The sequence below is a fragment of the Ranitomeya imitator genome, chromosome 6 (assembly GCF_032444005.1).
Source record: "Ranitomeya imitator isolate aRanImi1 chromosome 6, aRanImi1.pri, whole genome shotgun sequence".
NCBI classification, from domain to species: Eukaryota; Metazoa; Chordata; class Amphibia; order Anura; family Dendrobatidae; genus Ranitomeya; species Ranitomeya imitator.
In genome coordinates this window covers 132753709-132766994 of record NC_091287.1, presented here as the reverse complement: position 1 = coordinate 132766994, position 13286 = coordinate 132753709, and the positions used below count along the sequence as shown (strand labels likewise).

The 13286-nt window shown below is 45.9% G+C and overlaps 1 protein-coding gene across 2 annotated transcripts in view; it reads right to left on the bottom strand.

Annotated features, from left to right (window-relative positions):
* Positions 1-13286, bottom strand: part of MYRIP (myosin VIIA and Rab interacting protein) — an 897248-nt gene that overhangs the window by 736990 nt on the left and 146972 nt on the right. For both annotated transcript variants that reach the window (XM_069730111.1, XM_069730110.1), the window contains exon 2: positions 12999-13121. In XM_069730111.1, coding sequence (XP_069586212.1) covers positions 12999-13108 — 110 coding nt within the window. In that variant the 5' untranslated portion in view covers positions 13109-13121. The remainder of the gene's footprint in view (positions 1-12998; positions 13122-13286) is intronic.

Below are 13286 nucleotides of genomic sequence, written 5' to 3'. Positions count from 1 at the left end.
GGTGAGTTCGGTCCGTGGGCTCCCTCTGGTGGCTGTGAGTGGAGCTGCTGCTTCTGAGGTTCCTTACACAGGTGATGTGGTTTAGCCTTTGGTTGGCTTCTCTATTTAACTCCACTCAGATCGTTTCTCCATGCCAGCTGTCAATGTTTTAGCATTGGTTCAGTTCGCTCCTGGATCTCTCTGGTGTCCTGTCTTCTCCTGCAGGAGCTAAGTTCCTGATTGTTATTATTGTTCTTGTTTCTTTGTCCAGCTGGTTATCTTGATTTTGTCTTGCTAGCTGGAAGCTCTGGGATGCAGGGTGGCACCCCCGCACCGTGAGTCGGTGTGGAGGACCCTTTTGCACACTCTGCGTGTTCTTTTGTAGGTTTTTGTGCTGACCGCAAAGATTTCTTTCCTATCCTCTGTCTATTTAGTAAGTCGTGCATCCCTTTGCTGAAACCTATTTCATTTCTGCGTTTGTGACTTTCATCTTTACTCACAGTCATTACATGTGGGGGGCTGCCTATTCCTTTGGGGAATTTCTCTGAGGCAAGGTAGGCTTTATTTTCTTCTCTATGGCTAGCTAACTCTTAGGCTGTGACGAGGCGCCTAGGGAGCGTCAGGAGCGCTCCACGGCTATTTCTAGTGTGTGCGATAGGATTAGGGCTTGCGGTCAGCAGAGCTCCCACATCCCAGAGCTCGTCCTGTATGAGTTTAACTATCAGGTCGGGTGCTCCTAACCACCAGGTCATAACAGTACAGCTGGCCCAAAGTATTAATGCATCTCAATAGAGGGATAAGAGAAGTTCTGAGACCATTTTTTTTTCTTTGCACTGTGTTTTGTCTTTCTTTTCCCCTAGACCTTTGGGTGGTTCAGGACACAGGTGTAGAGATGGACATTCAAGGTCTGTCCTCTTGTGTGGATCATCTCACTGCAAGGGTACAAAACATTCAAGATTTTGTGGTTCAGAATCCGATGTTGGAGCCTAGAATTCCTATTCCTGATTTATTTTCTGGAAATAGATCTAAGTTTCTGAATTTCAAAAATAATTGTAAACTGTTTCTAGCTTTGAAACCACGCTCCTCTGGTGACCCCGCTCAACAAGTAAAAATCATTATTTCTTTATTACGTGGTGACCCTCAAGACTGGGCATATTCCCTTGCGCCAGGAGATCCTGCATTGCGTGATGTTGATGCGTTTTTTCTGGCGCTAGGATTGCTTTATGATGAACCAAATTCCGTGGATCAGGCAGAGAAAATCTTGCTGGCTTTGTGTCAGGGTCAGGATGAGGCGGAGGTGTACTGTCAGAAGTTTAGAAAGTGGTCTGTGCTTACTCAGTGGAATGAATGTGCCCTGGCGGCAATTTTCAGAAAGGGTCTTTCTGAAGCCCTTAAGGATGTCATGGTGGGATTTCCCACGCCTGCTGGTCTGAATGAGTCTATGTCATTGGCCATTCAGATCGATCGGCGCTTGCGTGAGCGGAAAGCTGTGCACCATTTGGCGGTGTTCTCTGAGAATAGGCCTGAGCCTATGCAGTGTGATAGAACTTTGACCAGAGCTGAACGGCAAGAACACAGACGTCGGAATGGACTGTGTTTTTACTGTGGTGACTCCACTCATGCTATCTCCGATTGTCCTAAGCGCACTAAGCGGTTCGCTAGGTCTGCCACCATTGGTACGGTACAGTCAAAATTTCTTTTGTCCGTTATTCTGATTTGCTCTCTGTCGTCATATTCTGCTATGGCATTTGTGGATTCAGGCGCTGCCCTGAATTTGATGGACTTGGAGTTTGCCAGGCGCTGTGGTTTTTCCTTGGAGCCCTTGCAGCATCCTATTCCATTGAGAGGAATTGATGCTACACCTTTGGCCAAGAATAAACCTCAATACTGGACGCAATTGACCATGTGCATGGCTCCTGCACATCAGGAGGATATTCGCTTTTTGGTGTTGCATAATCTGCATGATGTGGTCGTTTTGGGGTTGCCATGGCTACAGGTCCATAATCCAGTGTTGGATTGAAAATCTATGTCTGTGTCCAGCTGGGGTTGTCAAGGGGTACATGGTGATGTTCCATTGCTGTCAATTTCGCCTTCCACTCCTTCTGAAGTCCCTGAGTTTTTGTCAGATTACCGGGATGTATTTGAGGAGCCCAAATCCGGTGCCCTACCTCCTCATAGGGACTGCGAATGTGCTATTAATTTGATTCCCGGTAGTAAGTTTCCTAAGGGCCGACTGTTTAATCTATCTGTGCCAGAGCACGCTGCTATGCGGAGTTATATAAAGGAATCCTTGGAGAAGGGTCATATTCGCCCGTCATTGTCACCATTGGGAGCAGGGTTCTTTTTTGTGGCCAAGAAGGATGGCTCTTTAAGACCTTGTATTGATTACCGCCTTCTTAATAAGATCACAGTCAAATTTTAGTATCCTTTGCCGCTGATGTCTGATCTGTTTGCTCAGATTAAGGGGGCTAGTTGGTTCACCAAGATAGATCTTCGAGGGGCGTATAATCTGGTGCGAATTAAACAGGGCGATGAATGGAAAACAGCATTTAATACGCCCGAGGGCCATTTTGAGTACCTGGTTACGCCATTCGGGCTTTCTAATGCTCCATCTGTGTTTCAGTCCTTTATGCATGACATCTTCCGAGAGTACCTGGATAGATTCATGATTGTATATTTGGATGACATTTTGGTCTTTTCGGATGATTGGGAGTCTCATGTGAAGCAGGTCAGAATGGTGTTCCAGGTTCTTCGTGCTAATTCCTTGTTTGTGAAGGGGTCTAAGTGTCTCTTTGGAGTTCAGAAGGTTTCATTTTTGGGTTTCATTTTTTCCCCTTCTATCAAGATGGAACCTGTTAAGGTCCAGGCCATTTATGATTGGACTCAGCCGACATCTGTGAAGAGCCTACAGAAGTTCCTGGGCTTTGCTAATTTTTACCGTCGCTTCATCGCTAATTTTTCTAGTGTTGCTAAACCGTTGACTGATTTGACCAAGAAAGGTGCTGATGTGGTCAATTGGTCCTCTGCGGCTGTAGAGGCTTTTCAGGAGTTGAAGCGTCGTTTTTCTTCTGTCCCTGTGCTGTGCCAGCCGGATGTTTCGCTTCCGTTTCAGGTCGAGGTTGATGCTTCTGAGATTGGAGCAGGGGCTGTTTTGTCGTAAAGAAGTTCTGATGGCTCGGTGATGAAACCATGTGCCTTCTTTTCTAGAAAATTCTCGCCTGCTGAGCGCAATTATGATGTTGGCAATCGAGAGTTGTTGGCCATGAAATGGGCATTCGAGGATTGGCGACATTGGCTTGAAGGAGCTAAACATCGCGTGGTGGTCTTGACGGATCACAAGAATTTGACTTATCTCGAGTCTGCCAAACGGTTGAATCCTAGACAGGCTCGATGATCGCTCTTTTTCTCCCGTTTTGATTTTGTGGTTTCATACCTTCCGGGATCCAAGAATGTGAAGGCTGATGCCCTGTCAAGGAGTTTTGTGCCTGACTCTCCGGGTGTTGCGGAGCCGGCGGGTATTCTTAAAGAGGGGGTAATTTTGTCTGCCATCTCCCCTGATTTGCGGCGCGTGCTGCAGAAGTTTCAGGCTGATAGACCTGACCGTTGTCCTACGGAGAAACTGTTTATCCCTGATAGATGGACTATTACAGTTATCTCTGAGGTTCATTGTTCGGTGTTGGCTGGTCATCCTGGAATCTTTGGTACCCGAGATTTGGTGGCTAGATCCTTTTGGTGGCCTTCTTTGTCACAGGATGTGCGTTCTTTTGTGCAGTCCTGTGGGACTTGTGCTCGGGCTAAGCCCTGCTGTTCTCGTGCCAGTGGGTTGCTTTTGCCCTTGCCGGTCCCGAAGAGGCCCTGGACGCATATTTCCATGGATTTTATTTCTGATCTCCCTATTTCTCAAAGGATGTCGGTCATTTGGGTGGTTTGTGATCACTTCTCTAAGATGGTCCATTTGGTACCCTTGTCTAAATTGCCTTCCTCCTCTGATTTGGTGCCATTGTTTTTCCAGCATGTGGTTCGTTTGCATGGCATTCCGGAGAACATCGTCTCGGACAGGGGTTCCCAGTTTGTTTCAAGGTTTTGGCGGTCCTTTTGTGCTAAGATGGGCATTGATTTGTCTTTTTCTTCGGCTTTCCATCCTCAGACTAATGGCCAAACCGAACGAACTAATCAGACTTTGGAGACATATCTGAGATGCTTTGTTTCTGCTGATCAGGATGATTGGGTTTCCTTTTTGCCTTTGGCTGAGTTCGCCCTTAATAATCGGGCCAGCTCGGCTACTTTGGTTTCTCCTTTTTTCTGCAATTCTGGTTTCCATCCTTGTTTCTCTTCAGGGCAGGTTGAGCCTTCGGACTGTCCTGGTGTGGATACTGTGGTGGACAGGTTGCAGCAGATTTGGACTCATGTGGTGGACAATTTGACATTGTCCCAGGAGAAGGCTCAACGTTTCGCTAACCGCCGGCGCTGTGTTGGTCCCCGACTTCGGGTTGGGGATTTGGTTTGGTTGTCATCTCGTCATGTTCCTATGAAGGTTTCCTCTCCTAAGTTTAAGCCTCGTTTCATTGGGCCATATATTTCTGAAATTCTTAATCCTGTGTCATTTCGTTTGGACCTTCCAGCTTCTTTTGCCATCCATAATGTGTTCCATAGGTCGTTGTTGCAGAGATACGTGGCGCCTATGGTTCCCTCCGTTGATCCTCCTGCCCCGGTGTTGGTCGAGGGGGAGTTGGAGTATGTGGTGGAGAAGATCTTGGATTCTCGTGTTTCGAGACGGAAACTCCAGTACCTGGTCAAGTGGAAGGGTTATGGTCAGGAGGATAATCCCTGGGTTTTTGCCTCTGATGTTCATGCTGCCGATCTAGTTCGTGCCTTTCATTTGGCTCATCCTGATCAGCCTGGGGGCTCTGGTGAGGGTTCGGTGACCCCTCCTCAAGGGGGCGGGTACTGTTGTGAATTCTGTTGTCGATCTCCCTCCTGTGGTCGTGAATGGTACTTCGGTGAGTTCGGTCCGTGGGCTCCCTCTGGTGGCTGTGAGTGGAGCTGCTGCTTCTGAGGTTCCTTACACAGGTGAAGTGGTTTATCCTTTGGTTGGCTTCTCTATTTAACTCCACTCAGATCGTTTCTCCATGCCAGCTGTCAATGTTTTAGCATTGGTTCAGTTCGCTCCTGGATCTGTCTGGTGTCCTGTCTTCTCCTGCAGAAGCTAAATTCCTGATTGTTATTATTGTTCTTGCTTCTTTGTCCAGCTGGTTATCTTGATTTTGTCTTGCTAGCTGGAAGCTCTGGGATGCAGGGTGGCATCCCCGCACCGTGAGTCGGTGCGGAGGACCCTTTTGCACACTCTGCGTGGTCTTTTGTAGGTTTTTGTGCTGACCGCAAAGATTCCTTTCCTATCCTCTGTCTATTTAGTAAGTCGTGCCTCCCTTTGTTGAAACCTATTTCATTTCTGCGTTTGTGACTTTCATCTTTACTCACAGTCATTACATGTGGGGGGCTGCCTATTCCTTTGGGGAATTTCTCTGAGGCAAGGTAGGCTTTATTTTTTTCTCTAGGGCTAGCTAGCTCTTAGGCTGTGACGAGGCGCCTAGGGAGCGTCAGGAGCGCTCCACGGCTATTTCTAGTGTGTGCGATAGGATTAGGGCTTGCGGTCAGCAGAGCTCCCACATCCCAGAGCTCGTCCTGTATGAGTTTAACTATCAGGTCGGGTGCTCCTAACCACCAGGTCATAACAGGGGGCGCTCACAACAGGCCGGCATCAGTAACCATAGAGGTCTCAAGGACCTCTATGGTTACCATCCTGACGCATCGCCGACCCCGATCAGGTAACGGGGGTCGGCGATGCGATAATTTCCGGCCGCACGGCCGGAAGCGCCGGTTAAATGCCGCATTCAGCGTTTGACAGCGGCATTTAACTGGTTAATAGCGGCGGGTGAATCGCGATTTCACCCGCCGCTATTGCGGGCACATGTCAACTGTTCAAAACAGCTGACATGTCCCGGCTTTGAGGTGGGATCAAAGGGGTTAATACTGGAGTCAGGTGTTATGATAAGGTAATTCAGTACCACAATGGACATAGAGGTCAGAGCACATACAGTGACCTGACAATAACCCAAAAACATAAAACGAGCTCTGAGACGTGGGAACTCTGCTGACCGCAATCCCTAATCCTCTCCAACCACACTAGAGGCAGCCGTGGATGCGCCTAACGCTCCCTATGCAACTCGGCACAGCCTGAGAAACTAGCTAGCCTGAAGATAGAAAATAAGCCTACCTTGCCTCAGAGAAATACCCCAAAGGAAAAGGCAGCCCCCCACATATAATGACTGTGAGTAAGATGAAAAGACAAACGTAGAGATGAAATAGATTTAGCAAAGTGAGGCCCGACTTTCTGAACAGAGCGAGGATAGGAAAGGTAACTTTGCGGTCAACACAAAACCCTACAAAAACCACGCAAAGGGGGCAAAAAGACCCTCCGTACTGAACTAACGGCACGGAGGTACACCCTCTGCGTCCCAGAGCTTCCAGCAAGCAGGAACAAACAAATAGACAAGCTGGACAGAAAAAAACAGCAAACAAAATAGCAAAGCAGAACTTAGCTTTGCAGAGCAGCAGGCCACAGGAACGATCCAGGAGGAAACAGGTCCAATACTAGAACATTGACTGGAGGCCAGGATCAAAGCACTAGGTGGAGTTAAATAGAGCAGTGTTGTGAATTCTGTGGCAGAGCTCCCTCCTGTGGTCACAAGTGGTACTTCGGCTGGTTCTCTCTGTGAGCTTCCGTTGGTGGAGGAAAGTGGTACTGCGGCTTCTGAGTTTCCTTCCTCAGGTGATGTGGTGAAGTCGTTAGGTGCTGCTCTATTTAACTCCACCTAGTGCTTTGATCCTGGCCTCCAGTCAATGTTCTAGTACTGGACCTGTTTCCTCCTGGATCGTTCCTGTGGCCTGCTGCTCTGCATAGCTAAGTTACTCTTTGCTATTTGTTTGCTGTTTTTTTCTGTCCAGCTTGTCTATTTGTTTTTTTTTGCTTGCTGGAAGCTCTGGGACGCAGAGGGTGTACCTCCGTGCCGTTAGTTCGGTACGGAGGGTCTTTTTGCCCCCTTTGCGTGGTTTTAGTAGGGTTTTGTGTTGACCGCAAAGTTACCTTTCCTATCCTCGTTCTGTTCAGAAAGTTGGGCCTCACTTTGCTAAATCTATTTCATCTCTACGTTTGTCTTTTCATCTTAACTCACAGTCATTATATGTGGGGGCTGCCTTTTCCTTTGGGGTATTTCTCTGAGGCAAGGTAGGCTTATTTTCTATCTTCAGGCTAGCTAGTTTCTCAGGCCGTGCCGAGTTGCATAGGGAGCGTTAGGCGCAATCCACGGCTGCCTTGAGTGTGGTTGGAGAGGATTAGGGATTGCGGTCAACAGAGTTCCCACGTCTCAGAGCTCGTTCTTGTTTTTTGGGTTATTGCCAGGTCACTGTATGTGCGCTGACCTCTATGTCCATTGTGGTACTGAATTACCTTTCATAACAGAGCAGCACCTAATGACTTCACCACATCACCTGAGGAAGGAAACTCAGAAGCCGCAGTACCACTTTCCTCCACCAACGGAAGCTCACAGAGAGAATCAGCCTAAGTACCACTTGTGACCACAGGAGGGAGCTCTGCCACAGAATTCACAACAGTCAGGATCATCCCAATTGGGTACATCTTTTTGCGGTGAGACGGCTTTTATGCTTTTGATCAACATAGTGTTAATCAATTACCCTGCTACATGTACAATTCACTTATTTACTACAGGGTATATGCCCATTTGGTTTATTTTCTTGGGTTTTATCTGTGAAATGGACACAGTGTGAGCATGCTCTTATGCATAGCAAGCGTACCAAATTATGTTCTGCCTCATTTCTTTGGTTTTGATGTCATACTTTTAGGATGATATATACTGTACATAACCTGATGTAGTCTTTATCATTGTGGTTACTACAGCAAGTTACAATGTATGGTTCATGTCTCACATCACATTCATGTCTCACTGCTATGTAATGAATACATCAGTCACAGTAATAATGTACATACACAGGAACGGACTGGAGCTGATATTCAGCCCTGGCATTTTAAATCACACAGGCCCATGTTGTCCGCGTCCCCAAGCACCAGGTGGGAATATACAGTATTACTAATATTACTCTGGATGGAGGAAATCAAGTGATGGAGTCAGCAACTTTGTGTTCCATCACAACTCTTAACAGTATGGGTGTCTTGAAAACACCGATTCTGTTAACAATGTCAACAAGGCAGCCCACGACCAGACAGGCCTTTCTGGCATTTGCCAGAATTGCCAGATGACCATTCCGGCCCTGTACATACAGCAGCCTCAGTGAATCCTATATAATGTATACAGCAGCCACAGTGTATCTTTTGTGATAAATATGTAACACCCCAAGTAACCGGTTGTTACAGTGACATTGCTTTCCTCACGGGGAGAGTGATGTCACGCTTGGAAGCAGGGAAGGATCCATTTAACAGGTAATCAGCACCTACAACACCATTCTGACTTCAGGCCAGAAGGGGGAGCTCTACACCTGACTTCAAGGGAGCTGCTCTCTCTGGTCAGGAGGAGGAGTCAGTTGCTAGGCCGTTGCTAGGCAGTTAGAAAGAGTTGTGAGTTGGTGAGAGGAGAGCGATGTGAAAGCATGGAAGCTGGAGCTGTGCAGCTCCTGAGAAGGAAAGACAGAACAGAGCAACTGATAAAGAGACTGAAAGGGAAAAGAGGGAGAAGGACGGGTGAGGGGCAGCACAGCCTGAGGTGCTGGAACTCCTAGATAGCAAGATACAGAAGGAAGAACAGCCTTTAGCTAACGTGCCGGAGAGCGAAGCACAGGAGTGTCACCACCGGTGGGACTGGGCTACATCCCTGATTGAGCGCAGACACCGGTAGCTGGAAGACCGAGGCTTTTATGGGACTCTAAGACACACAGCAGAAACTGGCAGGACAGCTGGATTATACATCACCTGTTCGCCCTAACACCCAGGAGACACATTGACACATAGAGCCCGGGTAGTGATAGAGACCCTGTAAAAAGGCTTGAGTCACCTGTCATATGGGTATGTGTCCCACTTCACTAAAGGACAGAGATAACTGAGAGGACCTTGTTGAGAAACCATAGGCAGTAAGGGACTATAACAACACAGCGCTAGAAGGAAGGCTTTTAACTCTACCTGGTAAAGCTGGACTCTGAACTTGCTTTCAACCTGGCCGGACCCTGCCTGTACCTGTGATCTGATGCCCTGGAATGTGGTTACCTGCTACCATCAGTAAACCAGGTAAAAAGACTACACAAATGTGTCCTTCGTTCTTTACTGCACCGCTCACCATCCTCCATCTATTCATCGGGAGCCCTGGGGATACACTTCACCTGTGGGAAGTTATACCATCTGGCTGCCATAACATCACCCCAGAGGACCCTTTTAAGCAGCGTCGGTCCCCACTGACCAAATACCACAGGTGGCGTCACGAACTTTCCTAACTTCAAAAACCCTTTAAAGACTATCCCTTTAACATGGGCACCCAGGGCCACGGACCGGGTCATTGTCACCGTGACACATCCCTTTAAGGTACTGCACCCAGTACCGAGTACCCCACGGCCCTGGACGGCGACTCAAATACAGCAGTCTCAATGTTTTCTACATGATATATGCTGGAGCCTCTGTGTATCCTATATGATGTACAGAGAGACTGCAGACTTATCAATTTAGACCGGGCAACCCCTTTAAGTTTGCATTAATAGCAAGGTTTTTGCCGTAGAAGTTCCTTTCTGAGATAATATAAGGTCTTCTAGAAAATTTGAAGCGTAGAAAATGTACACTTACAGTAAATGTACCTACAAGGCATGAAGAAATATAATACATAAGGAATTTCTTTAAATACCCACAGTTCCCATGAACTGAATAACACACATTTTGGTGGTGTGAGAAAATATTTGAATACAGTTTCAGCACACTGATTTGCATTTTCATGCATCAAAATATTCTAGAGAGACAAGGTGACTTTACCTCTTAATGACCAAAGGTATTTCAGTTTTTGCATTTTAATTTTTTGCCTTTCTTCTTCCCAGAGCCATAACTGTTTTATTTTTTGGTCAAAATGGCCATGTAAGGACATTTTTTTTGCAAGTTGTACTTGTGAACGTCTTCATTGGTTTTAACATATCGTGCAGTGAAAAACGGGAAAAAAATTCCAAGTGCGGTGAAATTGGTGAAATTGCAAAAAAAGTGTAATTCCACATTTGTTTTTTTGTTTGTTACCATGTTCACTAAATACTAAAACTGACCTGCCATTGTGATTCTCCAGGTCATTATGAGTACATAGACACTAAAATGCCTAGTTTTTTTTTTTTTATTTAAGTTGTGAAAAAAAAATCCCAAAATTGGTTAAAAAAAAGTACCATTTTCCGAGACCTGTAGCGTCTCAATTTTTTGTGATCTGGGGCAGGGTGAGGGCTTATTATTTGAGTGCTGAGCTGACATTTTGGTGTTGATATGTTCTTTTGGTCGCCCATTATTTCATTTTATTGCAATGTAGTGGTGACCAAAAAAACGTAATTCTAACATTTTGATTTTTTTTCTTGTTAAGTCGTTTAGCAATTGGCTTAATTTTTTTTTTTTTAATATTGATTGATCGGACGAATCTGAACGCAACGATACCAAATATGTATTTTTTTATCATTTTATTTTGAATGGTTAAAAGGGGTGTGATTTGAACTTTTGTACTGTATATATATATATATTTTTTTTTTTTTAAATATTTTTAAAAGTATTTTTTTACTTTTCGAATGCTTCAATAGTTGCCATGGAGACAAGAAGCTGCAATACTTTGATCTCCTCTCCTACACACAGGCGATGATCGCTTGTGTGTAGCAGAAATGCTCACTTGCTATTAGCGCCGACCACGGGGTGGAGCTCATAGCAATCCGGCAATGGCAACCATAGAGGTCATCGTCAGACCTCTGGATGTCATGCCGACCCATCGGTGACCCACGATCATGTAATGAGGTCACTGATGGGCGGGATTAGCAACGCGCTTCTGGTAAGTAGGAGTTAAATGTCGCTGTCAGAAATTGACAGCGGCATTTAACTAGCTAAAAGCCGCAGGTGGATCGCAATTTGACCTGCGGCTATTGCAGGCATGTCAGCCGTATAGATCATGTCATATGTCATGTGCCTGTACAGGTGCGGGCTCAGCGTCGGAGCCGACACCAAACAGTGAGAGTCCGACAAGGCGTACTATTATGCCCGATGTTGGAAAGGGGTCAAAGTGATATTCTAAACTTGTGTATTCAGCAGCACACAGCTTTCCAGTCTTTTTATGTCTTTGGTGGAGCAGACACTCTTCCTTGAGAAACAGTTCTGTTTCAGCAGCTTTGTCCTACTGGTGAGCTTTATCCTGTTACTGTGACACATTAGTGTCTGTCAGTGTTTGTTCTGTAATCTACACTCTTGTTACTATATTTACATATAGAGATAACATGGGGTTTGAACAAGGACAGGGCTTGTGAGCAAGGAATAGAAGAGCTGCTTTGGAAACTTCCACTGGTAAGCGCTATGAAATTATCATTTTGCAAGACTGATAACAGCGGCTCAATAAAGGGCTGTCGTTGAGGCAGAGATGAGCAGCTTCATAACTGATGTATAGAAATCAATAGGCTGGAGAGAGGTGGCTGGTATTTCAGGAGTTAATTCCTCAGTGTGGAATATTGCTACAGTCCATACTTAGCCAGGTTCTGGTGGTCAACATCTTTGGCAAAAAGCTGTACCCTATATGAGGTAAAAGATCTCATACTCGGAGAATGACAAAAGATTGCAAAAGCAAGTCAATTGCAAAGTTACTTAGTTTCATGCTGTCTAATTACCTATACAAAATTTTTAATATGAGTGTTAGGGGTCGAATTCCCGCCTCTGCACAGGGGGAATCTCGGACCATCTCCGCTGCGGTTTCCCATTCTTCTCCTGCCACAGTGGAGTCTGCTCAGCGGAGACGTCGGTCCCAGCGTCTCGCTCAGTCTGACTCTGTGCAAAGGGTTACTGCTGCCTTTCCAGCTTCTGCCATTGTAGCTAGTACTGGGCAGCGGCAAGCAGACGTTTTTGGGACTATAAGTCCTGCTTTTCCCCTTCTGAGCATGCCCAGGGTAAGATCTCTCGTTGGAGATCAAGGGTCACATGCTCAGATACTGCAGCTAATCCCATTGGTCCTCTAGGAAGGCCCTGAAGGTGCTCAACTTCTGTGGCAGCCTCCCATTGGTCCTTTTGGGAAGGTCCTGTACTTGCTGCAGCTATAAAAGGTTTGCATGACTGCACGGCCATGCGCTAGTATCAATCCAAGTTATGTGCCTTGCGCCAGTGTGGTTATGTGTGATTGTATTCAGGGACCTGGCTGAAATAAGCCCCTAGAATACCGGAACCTCCGGTGAGGAGATTGAGTAATTGTTTTCAGGGACCCGGCTGAAATAAGCCCCTAGAATACCGGCACCTCCGGTGAGGAGATTGTGTGCTTTATGTTATAAGTTCGGCAGTTAGCTTGTGCTCCTGTGAGTCTAACGCAGTGCTTTCCTTTCACGGCTACTCTGTGAAGTAACAGAGCTAGCCTATACCGCCAAATAGTGCCACCATTCACTAGCAGCAGGTTCCTTCTGCACGATGGACCCCAGGTTGCGAACGCACCAATAATAATAAACATCTATATTTACTCGGTGCGTTCTGCTAGCCCTAACAATGAGAAACTCCCTTTAAGTGAAACGATGAACTGTTGGGGAAAAAATAAATATTTTAAGATACATCATGAAAACCTGTCACAAATGATACTATATGAAGTGACACTACTGCTTCAAAATATTTGTTCAGCTAACGTCAAAATAATGATGAGTATGAGGGATCCAGCAATATAACAGTAGATGAAACCCTGTCTACACTGGTTTAATATATGAACTATGGCTTACGCTTCACCACCCTTTCCACATCAGAAAAAATATCGTACCTTAACCTTTCTTCTTCTTTTTTCCTGAGGCTGAAATCTCGCTGGACAACCTGAAGGACATGTTCAGCTTCATCTTCAGTCAGACCAGAAAGATCGAGTTTCCTCCCCATGTTTTTCTTAAACCTGAAAGCAATTAAAGGAATCTGTATATCACATAGTACTGCAATCATCTCCCTACCTGGTGAAATACAAACTGTTTCTGCTAATTATAGAGATCATACATATTTTATTTGAGGTAAACGCACAGTAAAATCCATTAGCTTCTGCAAAAAATATCTTAACTGCCAG